The sequence below is a fragment of the Hippocampus comes genome, unplaced genomic scaffold (assembly GCF_001891065.2).
Source record: "Hippocampus comes isolate QL1 unplaced genomic scaffold, H_comes_QL1_v1.1 scaffold40, whole genome shotgun sequence".
Lineage (NCBI taxonomy): Eukaryota > Metazoa > Chordata > Actinopteri > Syngnathiformes > Syngnathidae > Hippocampus > Hippocampus comes.
Genome location: NW_017842058.1, coordinates 1,229,711 through 1,247,011, shown reverse-complemented (window position 1 = coordinate 1,247,011; position 17,301 = coordinate 1,229,711). Strand labels below are relative to the sequence as shown.

At 42.6% G+C, this 17,301-nt stretch overlaps 1 protein-coding gene across 3 annotated transcripts in view; it reads left to right on the top strand.

The window, feature by feature from the left end:
- Positions 1 to 17,301, top strand: part of tox2 (TOX high mobility group box family member 2) — a 111,566-nt gene that overhangs the window by 79,426 nt on the left and 14,839 nt on the right. For 2 of the 3 annotated variants that reach the window (XM_019861132.1, XM_019861131.1), the window contains exon 5: positions 16,337 to 16,633. The exons of the other annotated variant lie outside the window; for it this stretch is intronic. In XM_019861132.1, the coding sequence (XP_019716691.1) occupies positions 16,337 to 16,633 (297 nt within the window). The remainder of the gene's footprint in view (positions 1 to 16,336; positions 16,634 to 17,301) is intronic. 3 annotated transcript variants of the gene reach the window in all.

Sequence of the window (17,301 nt, the reverse complement as noted above, 5' to 3'; positions counted from 1 at the left end):
TGTGTGTGTGTGTGTGTGTGTGCGTGTGTGTGTGTGTGTGTGTGTGTGTGTGTGTGTGTGTGCGCGCGCGCGTGCGCACCATAAACAATATCTCTGCTGTTGAAATGGATCCACTACATCTGGAGGTCAGGGGCTTATATTCAATCTTGAGCACGTTGAAAAAAATCCATTAGGGTTCATCTTTCCTGCATCAGCCATTCTATTGTGGTGCTGCAGTGAGATCTGTTTTCATCAGGCAGATTCAATGCGTGAGCTGGGCAATGAAAAGAAGAGTGCAATAGACTTGGATGGAGAGAGTGGAGATGGAAGGGCGGGGGAGGGGTTGGGGGGGTGGGGGGAATTGCAAAGAGGTGACTCTTTTTCAAAATGAGCATATGTGGATTTCATCATTGTGTATTTTAGAAGTAATTCACTTGAGTGAAATAACATCGAGCTCGGTACGGTGCGTGTACAAGGGCGATGAGAGTGTTTCGTTGCAGGTGCTCGCATAAAAGCAGAAAGTAAATGGGCTACTTATGCGAAGAAATGAGTGGAGGAATGAGTGGAGACCTATTGCGGCGATAGGTAAACATGTTCAGGGAGCTATTAGACGCACAAGAGGCAGCGCATGTTTAGTTTCCTCGATGAAACAGAGTTTAGATTGAGTTTTCTCCGGCTTGATTTACGCTCCCTAGTTCATGGCGCAATCACATTTTTTGACTCTCAAGGGGCACTATTTGGATATATGTTAATAGTGAGTGGATGAAATGTCATCTCTTCAGATCGGAATCAAGCCTCTTCCAAATATGGATAAAAATGTTTGTCGGATATCGGCCAAACTGTGTGCGTGGTGAAGCATCACACATGACTCTGAACTGGAGATACCACACAAGAAGTGTCCAGACGCTTTTTCTCTTGTCACCAATGAGTGGATCCACTTTTCTGGTGAAAATGCGAGTCCTTCAGGGGTTCACTAAACAAGCCCCTAAAAGCCAGTAGTAGTGCTTCCTGGAAAGTTAAGGGGAAAAAAAATACCACGCCGGTTTTACCAATTAACACAAAAACTGTTGTATGTCTGCCATGACAGGATACAGGAAAGACAGGAAGTCAGCCATTTTGGTTTGAAATTCTAGGGCTTGATCTTTGCAAAACTCCTACCTGGAAATTTCCCCAAACAGGGCCCACTCGGAGAGGTTTAGCGATCTTTTTTACTTCTGTAATCTAATGCGGGCTGAGCATGGTGTCAAATTTTGATCATTTGAAGTATTTGCTTTCATTGTAAGATGAAACATTATTGCTGAATTTGGCATTTAACAACTAATCACACTACATTGTCATCTCTGTTATCTCATTCTTGCTAACTCACAAGAACTAAAAAGGAAAACTACAAAACAATGACCGCCTTAATTTCATGAATAGTTAATGATAGTTTATTGATAATGATGATGATGTTGGAAGCTGTAATGTGGCGTCCATACGAGCTCCTTCTCCGTGGCGCTCCGCTTCACTCGATGCGGCCTTTCTGTCCATGCGTCCCTGTCACTGCGTCTCCAGATTCCAAAACACATTAGACATTTAATAGCTGTGCTCAGGTTACACTGATCTTATCAAAGCAGCCTGGCGGAGATGCTCATCTCACCGGACTCACCGAGCGGCCTTGTTTTTTGGTCTGTCGTTCCCGACTTTGACAACAAAAAAAAAAAAAAGAGAACGCAGCGCCTCTACATGTCGTATGGTTGTGCATAGCCTCACAACTGCGCTGGCCGCCATCTATTTGAATGAAAGTGCTTAATTTTCTATTAAGCGTTATTGAAAAAGACGCCGCTGAAATTTAAATGACCTCGGCCTCTTTTGCTCAATGGCGCGTGAGATATTAGCTCTCGTCAGAGTGCCTGCGGTGTGCTCGTTTGAATACGGAGCAGATGATGAATGTAGAATCACACTGGAAGACGTCCATGCGTAGTCTGCGACCCGTTAGCAGACGCCGTCCACGCAGCGCTGTCGAGCTCACGGGTGTCATTGCGGTTTGTTTATTTGACTTTATACCGAGATGCCAAGTGTTCCAGTTTAGCCGTATTTGTTACGAGCTGTTGCCCTTTGTCATTCAAAAGCCAGACATGCCCTTGGTCCAGCTGTGGGCCTCGTGGCTGATTTTAGCAAGACAAAAATCTAATTTGTAAAATATGATGTGATTCTTCATCAGTGTGTGTTTTGCAAAGGTTTACATGCAGACAACTGATCAAGACACCTGAGAACTGTTTTCATTCGTGGGAAGGTCTCTTTTAAATTAACATATTTTTCAAATTTGTCTTTATTTGAACATGAGAAATGGTCCAGTGCTGGCGGTCACTCAGCATAATTAATCCCATCGTGAATGTCGCGATAAATTGTCCCGTGTGATTCTTTTTTTGCTTCTCCACAATGCCTTTGTTTTTCCTGGTGCGCAATGAAGTGCTGCTGGCAGGTGTTGGCGGCTGAGTTGAGCCGACGCGAATAAAATTTGACCGGCGATGTCAAGTGAACTTGTCACAGACAAGCTGCGAAGGTGTGAATTAATGAGGAAAAAAACGAAGGACAGACCTGCGTTTCAAAGTGTTTCAATGCTTCCGCAAACAAGAAAGATGGTGGATTGAAGAGAAAACTAATGACACAAAAGAGAGAATTGCCTGCGACTTTTCCAATTTCAAAGTACAATATTACTTGATGGACTTTCTGCTTTTTGAATCTTCTTTTTCCTTTTCTGCACTTACTTTCCCTTCCTTTCAAATGAGAAAAGAAAAATGTGATTCTTTGAAGTCATTTTGTGTCGGGGATTAGTGAGCAAATGCAGAAAAATGATGGTGAACGTCTGTTGCTTTTCTCGACAGTTCATCAAGTCTCAGTGACAGAGTGGAACTTATTATTCTAATGTTGATTGCTCACTTGGAATAACCAAAGCCGTGGTAATTCCTGTAAAACAGTTTTTGCGTGCATAAATACTTTTCACATTGATTATACATCCATGCATCCATCCATCCATTTTCTAATCCGCTTATCGTCAGGAGGGCCACGGGCGTGCTGGAGTCTATCCCAGCTGTCTTCGGGCAGTAGGCGGGGGACACCCTGAACTGGTCGCCAGCCAATCGCAGGGCACAAAGAGACGAACAACCATCCGCACTCACATTCACACCCTAGGGAAAATTTCGAGTGTTCAATCAGCCTGGCATGCATGTTTTTGGAATGTGGGAGGAAAACGGAGTACCCGGAGAAAACCTACGCAGGCACGGGGAGAACATGCAAACTCCACACAAGAAGGCCGTAGCCGGGATCGAATCCACAACCTCTGCAACGCGAGGTCGACACGCTAACGACTCGACCACCGGGCCGGCCTACACATACATATATATATATATATATGTAGAGAGAGAGAGAGAGAGACTCTCTCTCTCTCTCTCTCTCTCTCGCTCTCATATGTGTGTGTGTGTGTGTGTGTGTGTATACAGTATATATATATATATATGTGTGTGTGTGTGTGTGTGTGTGTGTGTGTGTGTGTGTGTGTGTGTGTGTGTGTGTGTGTGTGTGTGTGTGTGTCTCTGTATGTGTCTATGTCTCTTGGTTTTATTTACTTTATTGTGTAACAGATGATATTCTGTGATGTAAAAATACATTCTATATCGTATTTCTGCATAATCCCACATATTGTACTACTTATTGTTGCATGTCCCTCCACCATAAATGAAGCTTGAGTGGCCAAAGACAAAAATTGTACACACCATGAAAGGTTCCCTGGGTTTATGTAACACATTCATGTTTTCCACTTCCTCATTTTAGTACTGCGCTGGTAAAGCCTGGCTAATAAAAGGCTCCTATTAATATGTCCTGTTGCCTAGCGACGGCAGGCAGCGAGTAATAGCATTCTGTGGAAAAATAGATGACCGATAAGGAAGAATTCAATTCTTTTCTCATCTCCCGGGAGAAAGTGGCTTTTTTTTTCTTCTTCTTCTACTTCTTCCCAGCAGTGTGATATGAAACTGTAGTTGTACATTAAGAAAGAGCGGTTATTTTCCATTCTCATCATTTTAAAGGGATATTTATTGCCGCTTAGGTTGGCGGCTCATCTTTTTTTGTGTTATAAAAGTCAATTAATGTCTTAAGGCAATCAGAGGATATGGGCCCTGACTTCATTTCTTCCATTTTCATCAGAAATTCTAAAGAGGCCGTATTAAATTAAGCAGCAAGACAACTTTTAAATTGCATTTCCTTCACATCACAGGTGTAATTTCGACCGGTGTGCAAACACGGGCTTCAATGTGGAAGTGCCATTCCATAAAAAGCACTTGCAATAATGTTGCTTATCTGGGCCATCGCGTATAATCTCTGTCGAAGAAAATGTTCAATTTAGATAATTCATCACATCCCATTTCAAAAACAATGGTGCGAAAGATGAGCTACCGCACACCTGTTGTTGTTGTTGTTGTTTTCGGCCTCGCCGCCATCTTCATTCCGTGCCGCAGATGTGATCAACGGCGGCACTCAAGTGAAGAAGAAACAGATGCGGCCGCGGCAGATCACCCGCATTATGAGGCAGATACATGGCTCAGATAAGGCGTCTCATATTGGAGCTCGCCAAGGGCCCCTGCTGGGCGTTATCATGCCATGAAATCATGTCCATATTGCACTGTGGCCTATCGCCTCATTCCGCTTTCATCAGTGGGAATATTCTGCCTCCGGTGGCGGTGAATAGCCGGCCTATGTCATCTCAGTCAGAAATGAGCGCCCCGCAACCCACCAACTGCTATCGGCTTCAACTACCCCCCCGCGGTGCCACCAAGCCACCATCTTGACACACTCAGTCTGCCCGAAGGTACGACATGATTTATGTAACCAAGATGTACATGAAGGAGAAATCCTCTTAACTTCAGTCCATGCCGGTGAATACTCATTCATCGAGGTCCTTTCATTCTTAGGGCATGGAATCCCGATATGTCAAGAAACAAAGTACAGTCATACCTCGGTTTTCGACCATAATCCGTTCCAGAAGGCTGTTCGAAAAGTGATTCGTTCGAAATCCGAAACCATTTTATTAGCCCATGTTTCGGGACTAATACACTTTGCAGAAATAACATAAAAACAGTCAGATTTGCGTAAATCACAGCAAACACCTCTGCTCACAATGAAGGCTACACGAGGAAGTAAGGAAGCCGAGAGGAGTCAAGTGGCGTATTCGGGTTTGCTCAGTTTGGTCGAAAATCGGTTTTCGGTCGTAATCCGAGACGTAAAAACCGCGAAAACCGATTTGGTCGAGAACAGAGACGTTCGAAAACTGAGGTTTGACTGCACTTACTTAAGTTGACATTTGGGGTACCGATACTGGAGTGTTGATTTTCCATCCCACCTTTTAGTTCTCTTCCTTTCCTACTCCATTACTTTTGGCCGATGGTCATCTGAGCCCCTTGCAGATTCCTGCAGTACAATTTGGATGCACACTTAACCTTCCAATAAAGGTTTGTGATACCATACCGCTGAAGTGTGACTTTTCGTACTTTTACGGTGCTTTAGCTAACTCGTTATCATATCTTGCACTCCACGAAACACTTTAAAGGTCAGCAGTACAGTTTTTTCGATGTACTTTATTTGAAACCTACGAAATGTCATCATTGTCATCGGACATATATAGCATTCAAAGTAGCATTTTAATCTTTTCAACATTTTCGTCATTTTAGAATTTCAGAGTTGAACAGTGTCCAGAGTAGGTGTTATTTCACACAGTTGATCACCTCGTGTTAGATTAACTCGACAGTGTTCGATTAACTCCGCCTTCACACCTGCACTTCTCTCAGTTTGAGAGAGGCGAGTCAGCGCCATTTTCCTCCTCCTCCTTTCCTCTTTGCTTATCACTGGGCAACAAACACCACACTGCATTCACACAAAAGGAGTTTAGACTCATGAAGTAATTTTCACTCGTGAAGGGAGACAGTCATGTCAACAGTGACATGCATGAAACAATCTCTTCCAAAGAGGTGTTCTCAACTAATTTTGAAGTTGTTTGTTTTGAATGCAAAGTTGAACTTGTTCTTTGCAGCAGAATGCCGCTTCTGAAATTATTTACACAGACTTTTGATCACCGTTCACAGGCTGCAAGTGTTGAGTTGACCTGATGGCTCAATGTGGAGGACTGCTGATATAGGGTTTGCGGTACTCTGTATCAAATTTTAAGAAGTCAAGCTTGTGCTGAGAGGGAAAACAAATGTGCCCGAGAACCCTGCTGAGTGAGTTGAAAAAAATTTACTCTCTCCCAGTGGAAGATATTTAACTATTTTAAAACGTAATGATTTTGCACTGGAAAGTGTGGAGTAATTTCACGTCTGGAAAAAAAACAAATTAAATCAACTCTGTGGGATTCAATTAAACACTGGACTTTTTGTTGTGATACTTGGACAATGAATGTAAATACGTTTAACACCTCTGACTGAAAAGATCACACCTGTACAGTTCTGGTTGTGTTAGAAAACGTTGCGACCCATCATCTGAGTGGGCTTCATCAGTTCATGCAAGCGGGTTTAGTTAGGACTGCGTGATCCCGAATAAGGGCAGGTAGTGAAAATCCAGTCACCCACTCTGCTGATATCACCACCCGCTCAAATCAAAATATTGGACTATCTCTGATTTTTATGCATTTTTGGATATGTTTACTCATGATAGACCATCTACCAGTGTTCATTTCGCTGAGTGAAACTGGCTTTGGGGCTGACTTTTGGAGAAATTCCAGGTTGACTGTGAGGCAAGTTTTTGGGGTTCAATCCAGTTTTGTCAAACCAAATGTAAAATTTCACTGCCCTGCAAAATTTTGTGGGTTTTTTTTTTTTTTTGAGTGCAGAAAACCCGTCACAATGGTGATTTATTTGAATAATAACAATGATGGCCAAGAAAGCAAATAATTTGGACCCTCACAGTGTCAAGAATGCACAGGGAGAGAATTGGCACCAATGTGAGTGATATGAATTTGAACAAAATACACATTCTTGTATGTGATTGCACGTGTCCAAGGATGGATCACATCAGCCCCTCTGCTTACATGCAAGCCTGCTTTTTATCTTCTTTTTTTTTGGTTTTGTTTTCCCTCTTCGTTACTTCTGCATCAATGCTCACTTTTATTTCATTCGTTTATATCTGAGGGGTGATAGTGGGGCGGGGGTGTCAAACTGAAAGTGTGTTTGACACGGCTCTGAGGAGCCTCATTATCCAAGCATCCTTTTTTTTTGCCGTCTGCTTGTCAGGGCTGGTGCGTCCTCCACACAACTGTCATGTAAGACGGGACATGTGCGCGCCTCCCGGAGAGAATCACGGCTTTTTGCGAGGTGAGCACCGAGACACGCCCGGGCCAAGGAAGGGGTGTGACGGGCACAGGAGAAAGGAAGGGAGGAAGAAAGGAGAGAAATAAAAGCTAAGGAGGTTCTAACATCAGCTGTAATGAGCATCATGGAGGATGTCGCCGAGGGGGACATCATGACATGACTACCTGCCTTGTTGTCACGTTGCCCTGAGCGTTTTTTTTCCCCCCCTCTAAAGTCTTAAGCAGCAAAGAAGGTCGGATACAACCATCTGGAGACATATTCTGCATCAGACATGGGATCGCTCAATCTATTCAAAGGAGACATATTCTGCATTTTCACAATTTAAAATGGGTCCCAGGTGTGTTAATAACATTTCTATGACATACTTTGTCAAAATAACCCAAGGATCAAGAAATATAGTAGGCTATACACACTTATTTTTGTCAGGTTGAAATGAGCCCGCTTTTAGGGGCTGCTGTCTATGCAAATGAGCGACTGTATACGCCAGCTTTTGTTGTCATGACGAGCAGGGGAAGAACTTGAGCTTTGCAAGCGGAGTGACATCTACAGTACTTGAATGGGGAGAAATGTGCATGAAGACAAATATATTCTCTCACAGAGGCACTATTTCAGTCATGACACTGGAGCACATGGACGTGAGACCAAACACAAATATCGCCCATTGTGGCATGACAACTTCACCAAGCAATTAAGCATTTGCTATTTATCAGAAGCTAACGCTGCTAGCAAATGCTTCTATGTGCATCCAAAAAGAAAACAAGATATAATAATACATCTTTACAACAGTGGGGGATGTGGGTATTTCTTCATGAAAGTATTTCTTTACAGTTGAAAATGGCTCTGAATCTTCACCCAGCTTAAATGGTCACATCCTGTGAGGCAAAACATTGTGTAGAGGCAGTGTTATAGACTCTAAATTAGCCCCACTGTTACATCACAGTGTCACACTTGATGGGCAGGCATGCACTCCGGAGGTGCAACTATTTACCTCCTGGTCTGTGGTGAGCAACATTACGATTTAACAAACGGGTTTTGTGTCAGTGGCAACAGTTCCTTTGTGACGCATATCAAAAACATGACAATATATCATTTATTTAAATGTCCAAATTTGTGACAAAATGTAGATGTTGTTTTGCATCACCTTAACAAATCAAAACAGTCATTCATCAGTGTCGTGAACATCAACCTCCTGTGCAAAAACATCACAACAGAGAACACTGAAACAACCACCATTACAAATACCTAGTTTAAAAAAAAAAAAAAAGAAGAAAAAAATGAAAGAAAGAAAAAAAAAACAGCAGCGTCTGGGTGTCTGGCACATCTTTAAAGCCAGCCGTCTTCTACAAAATGTTGGCGTGTTATCGAGTTGGCTTGTACTGTTGTGTCAAGGTCCGTTTCAGCAGTGTGGCTAGTTGGAGATGTACTTGGACTAAATTGCCTTTTCAGTCCAGTTTTTTGCTCATTTGCGAGGTATTTCTGTTTGCCTGCCAGGATGATGTCATGTGATCACATTTGAGCATGAGTACAAGAAGCATTTTATTGTTTTGCTTGTGGCTGTTGAACTGGATTGCAGTCCACAAGCAGGAAACTGATCTAACTAAAAAAAAATAAAAAAAGCCAAATCATGATTATTTTATGCGTCGACATTGACAGCCTGTCAATTTGTCCTCCCTCTGCTTCGACTTGCCTTGTGGGTAACATGTACAGTATGTCTGTTTACAGCTACCGTCAATGGCCAACATTGAGCTGGAGCACTTTTTCTTCATCTCTGTTTCTAACCGACACAACACCCCACGCGACGCTACCAACCAATCAAATTACATATTCCCATAGAACGGGTTCTGCTGCCCAGTGTTACCATATGACTCTCTTGCTTGATTTACCGACTTTTCCGACCCAAGTAAGAATTTCATTTCTCCAAAGCGGCAAGTGGTGACTTTCAGTGGAAGAGTGTGGCTGTAGCGCTGTACATGGAGTGTGAGTTTTTTCTCCCTCTTTCTGTCTCCTCTGTTGAATGACGGAGCACCGTAGTGGCCATGCATTCACTTTTGGCTGTGCACACTGAGATGGATTACATCTCTGTTTCAGTAGAGCCGCAGCAACCATGACAATGGCTTCAAGATAGCAACTGGTAACAGGTACCGTAATTTTCGGACCACTAGGCGCAACTGATTACAAGGTGCAATATCATTGAACGAGTATTTTAAAACTTTTTCATACATAAGGCGGACCGGGTTGTTGGGCACATTGTGAAGCCTTGTATGTTAAATGGTTTATTCTAATTGTACCATATCTTTATGTGCTACATTCAGCACTGTTATGCGAGTGCAGACACAAAATATCTGGTTTCTTGCTTGCTTTTGTTTGCTGTGCAACTACATAGGGGTGGCTTCGAGCTGAGGCAGCGATCCTCTCTGAAAATATTTGAAAATCGCGAGTCAATCTGGTGTCCGGTGGATGTGTTATTACTTTCGCCAATGCTAAATGCTATCTTGGTCAACAGTTTTACAGCTGTAAACGAGTCAACGCACTCACAATTATCCAATCGGTCCTGGCAGCAATTGGAAGCCGGCTGTGCGGTCTACCTTGCAACATCGGAATTGCGCAGCCAGAAATGCTTAGCTTGCGTTCAGTCTGACTGCAGCATTAAACTGGAAGGACTACATTTCTGGTATGACGAAAACATACGCCTGCTAGCAGTTCGATGTGGGTGATAATGAGAATGCCAACGTAGCAGGAAGGAATTTAAATTAAAGACGACATTCATTCATTCACAAGTCTAGCTTATTCGCTGTAATGAAGGCCAGAAGTAATGGCAGCCCCGCACCATGAAAGGGCAGTGTTAGCCGCGCCAGCTAGCCAATGAGCTTGTGGGCTGTGTAAACTCGGCGCAAGTTAGCTTAGCATCTAGCATTCCCGAGTAGTTCTGGAGTTAATGTTTGTTGTTTAAAAAAAAACTAGCTCCATTGTCAGACATGCCTGAAGATATCTTTAAACAGAGGCAAATATGATGACGTACATCACTAACAAGCGTTATCGTGATTGATTGGTAGAGTCCAAATCTATTGTAGGCCAAATTTATATTGTCTGTTATGTATACCATGTACTTTAAAGGTAGAAAATGGCTAAAACCTGGATCATATTAAATGCTGAATCCGCTAATATACACAATGAGAATGAAATCTATCTTCAAATGTCCTCCAATTAAGCTACCAGCATGTACTTTCCATGCTTCTCTTGACTCAGCATCTGTGTGATGTCACATAGAAAGCAGCGTTTGTCTCCAATGCATGATTCATAAATCGCCTGGCGGATTAATTCAGTGTAAATTACTCCCCACCTCCCACCCCAATGGGCATGCAAAGCTCGATAAAGCAAAGACACGATGGGGAGAGGGCGGGTGAGGAGGCGGCGGCGGCGGCGACTTGCCGTCGTTAGCGCGCCGTGCCCTCGGGGCAAACGACGAGTAGCTTTGAGGAGCTTGCGAGGAACCCCCCTCACACACACAGCTTCCCTTCTACAACCCCACAGCCTGCAGGCTCATGTTTACTGTGCTTTTTGAAGGATGGCTCCCGAGCGCGCCTCTAATTAAAGCTGTCACGGCTGGGTGCCTGCAGGGATAATGTTCTATTATTATAGTCATTTGTTTCAATTAAACGCTGGCTGATTTTACAATAGCGGCCGTGAACCTGCGCGAGTGAGCCATCACTCTAAACAAGATGGCTCCAGTCAAGCAGCCAGGAGGAGGCGGAGTGCGCCTATCTGTGTGTGCAGTCACATGATCCCCTTGCATTAGGAAAAGAAAAAAAAAAAAAAAGATGCGAGCTGGGACGGTTCCTATTCATAAAGTCCAAACTGTGAATAATGCAGTTTTATCATTTATCAATGGATTTACTTTCTGCTCCAATTTCACACTTTAACCCTTTTCAAACTCAGAAGAGCAAACACAACACATCTATTTCTATACAGGGTTGGGACCGGCAGTGGCTTGGATTTAGTGTGCTAATGGGGAATCAAACCCGCTTCATCCACATGATAGTGAGTAACAAGTTCGACTACACTATCTTACCTGAAAAGCATAATTGTTACTAACTCTGTGTTGATTTTTAATGCCCTCTGCTACTGAGGGGGAGGCAGCTCTTATGTTTATTTTGCATTTTTATTCCAAACCGGAGGTTGCTATTCCACCACAATTTCAGCAAAGCTATTCAAGCCAAAAATCACTGGTAACAGTGCGAGGCCGCGGGGTTGTGCCGACTGTGAGTGTGCCTGCAGGCTTGTAGGAATGATTGACATCTGGTCAGCCACACCTTTTATCTCTGATTGGTTGTTTTTCCTCAAGGTTGGTGTTTCTTAAAAACTAATTAGAGGTTCAAGATGGCGCCAAAGAGGACTGATTTATTTTCACACATCATTTTACTAATGTCATATTATGAAACCCAAAACCCCCACCAAGGAAGTAACGTTTTGGTCGTGATTTTTTTTTTGGTCTATTTTTGTTGTATCAACTCGTATTGTCTTTCTTTGTTACGATCTTATTTTGACCAAAATAGTGATATAAACTCTGACCAAAATATGATGGGAAGATCCATGGGAGTAGTCACCTGATCGCCATGTATTAAAAACCCACACATAAGGGAACAGCTTATTAAAACATACCAAACAGTGAATACTGTGCTGTTTTATCATTCATGGACTTTGTTTCCAGCTCCCATTTTACAGTTTAATGTGGAATAAAATGATTGATTGAGGCATGACATAAGGGACTCCAGTCAATAATGAATAAAAAATATATGACGCTAATAAGTTGGGGGGGGGGGGGTAAAGAGAAGCGACTCTTCGGGAGGACACACCAAGGTGAGGTGTTTTAGCCTCTGCTTTAAATCTCTCTGTCCTCCGTGTATCTGAATAGCACCCTGCACCCCGGCCATCTCATCTCAGTGCTGCTGGTCAAATCCCCTTAGCTAAATCAAATGGTGCAGACAATTGGAGGTGAGGTCGGGCGCGGAGCAAAAGGGAACAATGCTTCTGTGATATTCCATCTCAGGCCTGCAATGTGCTGCACATAATTGGAAAGCCTTTTATTATTTGACTCCCATTTGACTGTGATGTACAAGGCAGGAATGCAAACACGACAGGCGTAAAGACGGCGGCGGGCAGAGGAGGAGAAGTGCGCTTACTGCCCATTTCCTACCTTGACATCACACGTTTAGCCACATCTGGACGCTCGCCATCGTAATATCCAAATGGTTTACCTCGTTCTATCGAATGTTTTAAATTGCTGAATAAATTTAAAAAAAATAAGAACTAAAATTAATAATTGTAATTTCCCCCCTGACCCCTTTGTTCATAAACATTATTCCAAACTTGATAGTAAAGAAAATGCACAGATTATTATTCCGTTTCTGGTTTAGTCTGTAAGATATTGAGTGTTAATCATTGTTTTCCAAGTAAAAGCAGGGATGTTTGCAAATGTATCTGATGAAACGCAACTTTGATGGAGGACGACACAAATTGGAGAATATTTAGTCTTGAGAGGCTAAAATTACATCTGTAAATGAGAATCGATCAAAATAGTTTTTAAGTTGATAGTCGATTCATTGCTGAGTAATCGATTAATTGTTTGCACGTCGAATTATTTTACAACATGCTCACCAGTTCTGAATCTGAATTCAACTTCCATTCCTTATTCAAGCCATTCACTCAGTGATTTCACAGTAGCTTAAGCCTTTGCCGAGTGCGTTTCATGGATTTTTATTTGATGTGTGTCAATAGAAATGTATTCAAAGCACCGCTGAAAGGGGCCAGATTTCATTGTGGGATGTTTGCTTCCGCTATGAGCAAAATCATCTCAGTGCCAGCGAGTCATTCATGCTAAAAGCAGAGAGCGCGCTGACCGATAAATTCCTGTAAGTCAATGCTCTCCCTCGTCTCCTCGCTCAGAAATAAAACCGTGCCATTATGAATTAGCATACAGTACCTATGGCAACCGGCAACCTCTCTCTCAGTCTTTTGTAATTTTTGTACAGTCGTCTGTGACTGACTTGAAATGGCTGCCGCTCAATGCCACGGTTGATCATGAGGCACCTTTCATGAAAAAGTAATTCAATGCAGATTCTTCTAATTAATATATCACACCGCAGCAGTGATTTTTTTTTTAATCCCTGCCTAAATCGAATGACACGTGATGATGTATTACAAAAAGACTGACCACTGTTGTCCTGTCTTGGACTTTGTAAATTGGCACCGACCCAACAGACCTTAAACCTACAAACAACTTGCCAGGCAGGTTGAGTTGAGAAATTGGGAGTTCCACAAGGCTCCTATTGTGAGTGTGTGTGTGTGTGTGTGTGTGTGTGTGTGTGTGTGTGTGTGTATCTCTGTTTTACCCTAAATTTAACATAGTATTTCCATAACAGCATGTTTCTGAGCACATATAGCAAATGGAATCTTGCTAGCTGCTTGCCATGTTTCCAAAATATAGACTGGAACACACACACACACACACACACACACATTTAAATGAATAAAATGCCACACCTCAAATACATAAAACATAGTTTCCTTTACTGCAGCAGCATACCCAATGGGCGTTAAACCCGGCTTTTTTTCCATCTTTTCCACAACACAAATCATCTGCACAGCATATATGGCATCTGTAAAGCTGACGCTTACATGGAAGTTTAAAATGCAGCTGCATGCGGTTCTTGCATTCTCCTTTATTCTCGTTTTTGAACCGTCGGCCTGTGACACACACACACACACACACACACACACACACACACACACACGCACGCAACAGTCTTGTTTTTTCAGTTCCACGACAACTAACCGCTTCATTAGTCGTGGGGAACGACTCTCAACTGGAATGTAAAAACAGTGAATGCTGTGAGCTATGAGAACCAACATGAAGGATGATGGCAGGGGGAGGGGAAAAAATGTCTGATTCACAAACCGGCAGCAGCACAGTGAACGGGTTTGTTCTGCTTTCTGTGCGGAAAAACTATTGACGCCAATTAAACGTGATTTGACGTCAAACACGCTTGATGAAAACGGCGACAAAAAGAACAATTATGCCCCGGTGAATATGCGGTAATGCTGGTTTGTTCTCTTCACAAGTAGCCGATCTTCTTGTTGTTTACATTGAACATGGTGGCTCCCATTAAAGGGTGACCATTTTTTTTTCTGTGTGCACCAGGAGGCTGTTGCTATGGAAATAGAAGCGCAGCAGCTATGATAGGCCATTCATGTTTGATTAATTGGTTTTTCAACGCTTCTTGGCTTGTGAGGACCCATAAAGAGCAAGCCCGTGAAAAATGGAAAATTAATGGGTTTCTATTTCCTACTCCCCCCTTTACTCTTTTATTCACTTATTTTCATGAGGCTATTTCACCGCGGTGAAAAAAAAAGTGTTTTGAATTATGATTGGAATTTATTCGAAATGCAAAAGGAATGTCTTTGTTCATGGCGCAAACACAGAAAATGATGAGTTGGAGCCTCATGCAGCATCACTTTGTTGTTGTGCTTTTTTTTTTTTTTTTTTTTAACTCAGGCAATCCGCTGGAGGCCTATTATGATTAGAGAGCCTTCATCTCTAAACCTCTACTCGTGTTTATCAAGATCTCATACAAGCCACGGCCCTTTCAATTTGATCTTTTCCAGCTGAGGCACTAACGTGTGATACATTATTTAAGTCATAAATGTTTAAAAAAAAAAAAAAACTAAAAAGCGCGAACAAATGCTTGCTCATCATTTTCTGATTGAGTAAATTGGCAAATGTTTCCCCATTTATGGCTGCATTAAAAGCATGCCTTCTTGCGTTCTGTCTCGACGCATCTCCGAGAAAAGTATTTGATGTGCTTATTGTTCGCGGTTTTTGCAAGGGGCCTTTTAAAAGCTCTAAGAGCACAACGCGGTGGGAGTTCTTCTGTGAGCACCCTTGAAGGGAAAAAGGAGGCTGAAGCACGTTCTCCGTTGTGCTTAAAGTCGATCTGTGGACCAAACGATGCTGGCGAAACTGACTGAACTGTTGCGCAGCCTGTAGGGTTCGGCAACTAGTTTTCATGAGTGACCGAGCGTCGGCACGCTGTTTTCGCTGTTCAAAATTGAAATCGCAAGCGAATGTTGCATGATTAACAGCCAATCAAAACTGCACATGAGCTTTCACCAGTAAAGCGAGACCGACCAAACTATTACAATATACCTACAGTTGCTATACACTGTGTTTTATAATAATAATTACCTTAGATTTATAATTTAATGTGTACCTGCGGTTAGACAGCAAAGCGCAGAGAGTCTCTATCTCTGAAAAGCACTGTGGTGCAGTCAGTGAATGGGGCCGATCAATCATCATCAACAGACTCTCAAAATATCCCCCCTCTCTTCCTTATTCCTGCCCGTTTCCTCTCTTTGTGGCAACCCACTTCCTTGAAAATTGTACCATGTTTTTGTGGTTCAATAAAAAAAATGAATACACTAATAATAATAATATAATAATCACTTAGATTGGCTGTGGAACCTCAAAACCCCGATACATGGTGTGTAGCTATAATTTTTGGAGCGCAATTTCAATGCAATGAACTGGATGAATGAAAAGATTCACAGGCATAAAACCAAACATGCAGACAGAAATGTCAATTTTAAACATTGCTGGTTACCATCGGGTTAGTGTATGTGTCAACGTTTGCGATTTTCATTGCTTCCAAAAGAACATGAGGTATACTTATGACATGAATCACCTTAACCCCAGATGAGTACTTTGTTCTTATGTGAAACTCATTGAAAAAAAATCCCAACAGTACCCCACAACCTCCGTTCAGTGAAACACTTACAGTATCGTAAGAGGGTTTCTTCCCTCTGTCCACTCCCATTAGTTGATCAAATTCATGATCTAGCCTCTCTCAAAGCGACAAATGCCATCACCTCGTCTATTTGCATATTTGGCTGATTGGCATTTGCATAATCATGGGCTGCAGAGAAGATGATACTGTGGTAAAGCTGGTCTTCTTCTCTCACCCCAGATGCACGAGATGGCTTTGCACCGCCACCACCACCTCCACCAACAACAGCAACAACACCATCACCACCACCAGCAGCACCACCCGGACGGCGTTCGTTACGACCCCGCCCGTAACCACCCCCTGATTAACCGCTCGACTCCGATACGATCCAACCCAATGAGCGCGCTGTCCCAGCTGAATCCTCAGCTGGGTCGGAGCTCGCTTCCCCACGGTTCTCCCTCGCCTCCCGGAAGCAAATCGGCCACACCTTCCCCCTCCAGCTCAAATCAGGAGGAGGAGACTGATCCTCATTCAAAGGTATTGACGTGGCTCACGGTAGCAAACCTGAAGGTGTGTCGTGGGGACTTTTTGTCCAATTCAGTGTTTTGGGAAGGGTGTTCAAGGTACTTTGGATCTGTCGAATGAATAAAGGTCGAGTTTGCCAGACATTATCTATTTTCTCGTTAAAATTGGGCAAGGCTACATGCTTTCACCTATTCAGTCGTATCAACTTCAGTTTGATATATTCTTACTGTATTTGGCCACATGTCACATCGATCTGTCATTCAAAGCAAGCTGGAAAAAAAATCACATCTTTTACTCTGTACTACAAGGTGCCTCATTGCTGGAATGGTTACCTGGTGATAATGGTATGCTTGTAAAAAGAAAGTGGATGTGTATGAGATATAAATATTTGAGTTGCACATGGTTTCATTCCAAGCAGCACAATGAAGTCGTGTTTCGCACTTTTGCCTCGCAGTCAAAAGATCCGTGTTATGGTTAGCTTGTTCTACTGGTTCTCGAAACCAGTGATTTCCAACTTTTATTGATCCAAGGCAAATATTTTGAAGTTTGAAAAACCGCACGGCACACCACCAAACAAAATTGTAACAAAAAGAGGATATATACATCAATTTCATACTTTTTGCCGTCGAATAGAAGATTATTCATGTATTCATTATTTATTTATTTATTTATTATCACTA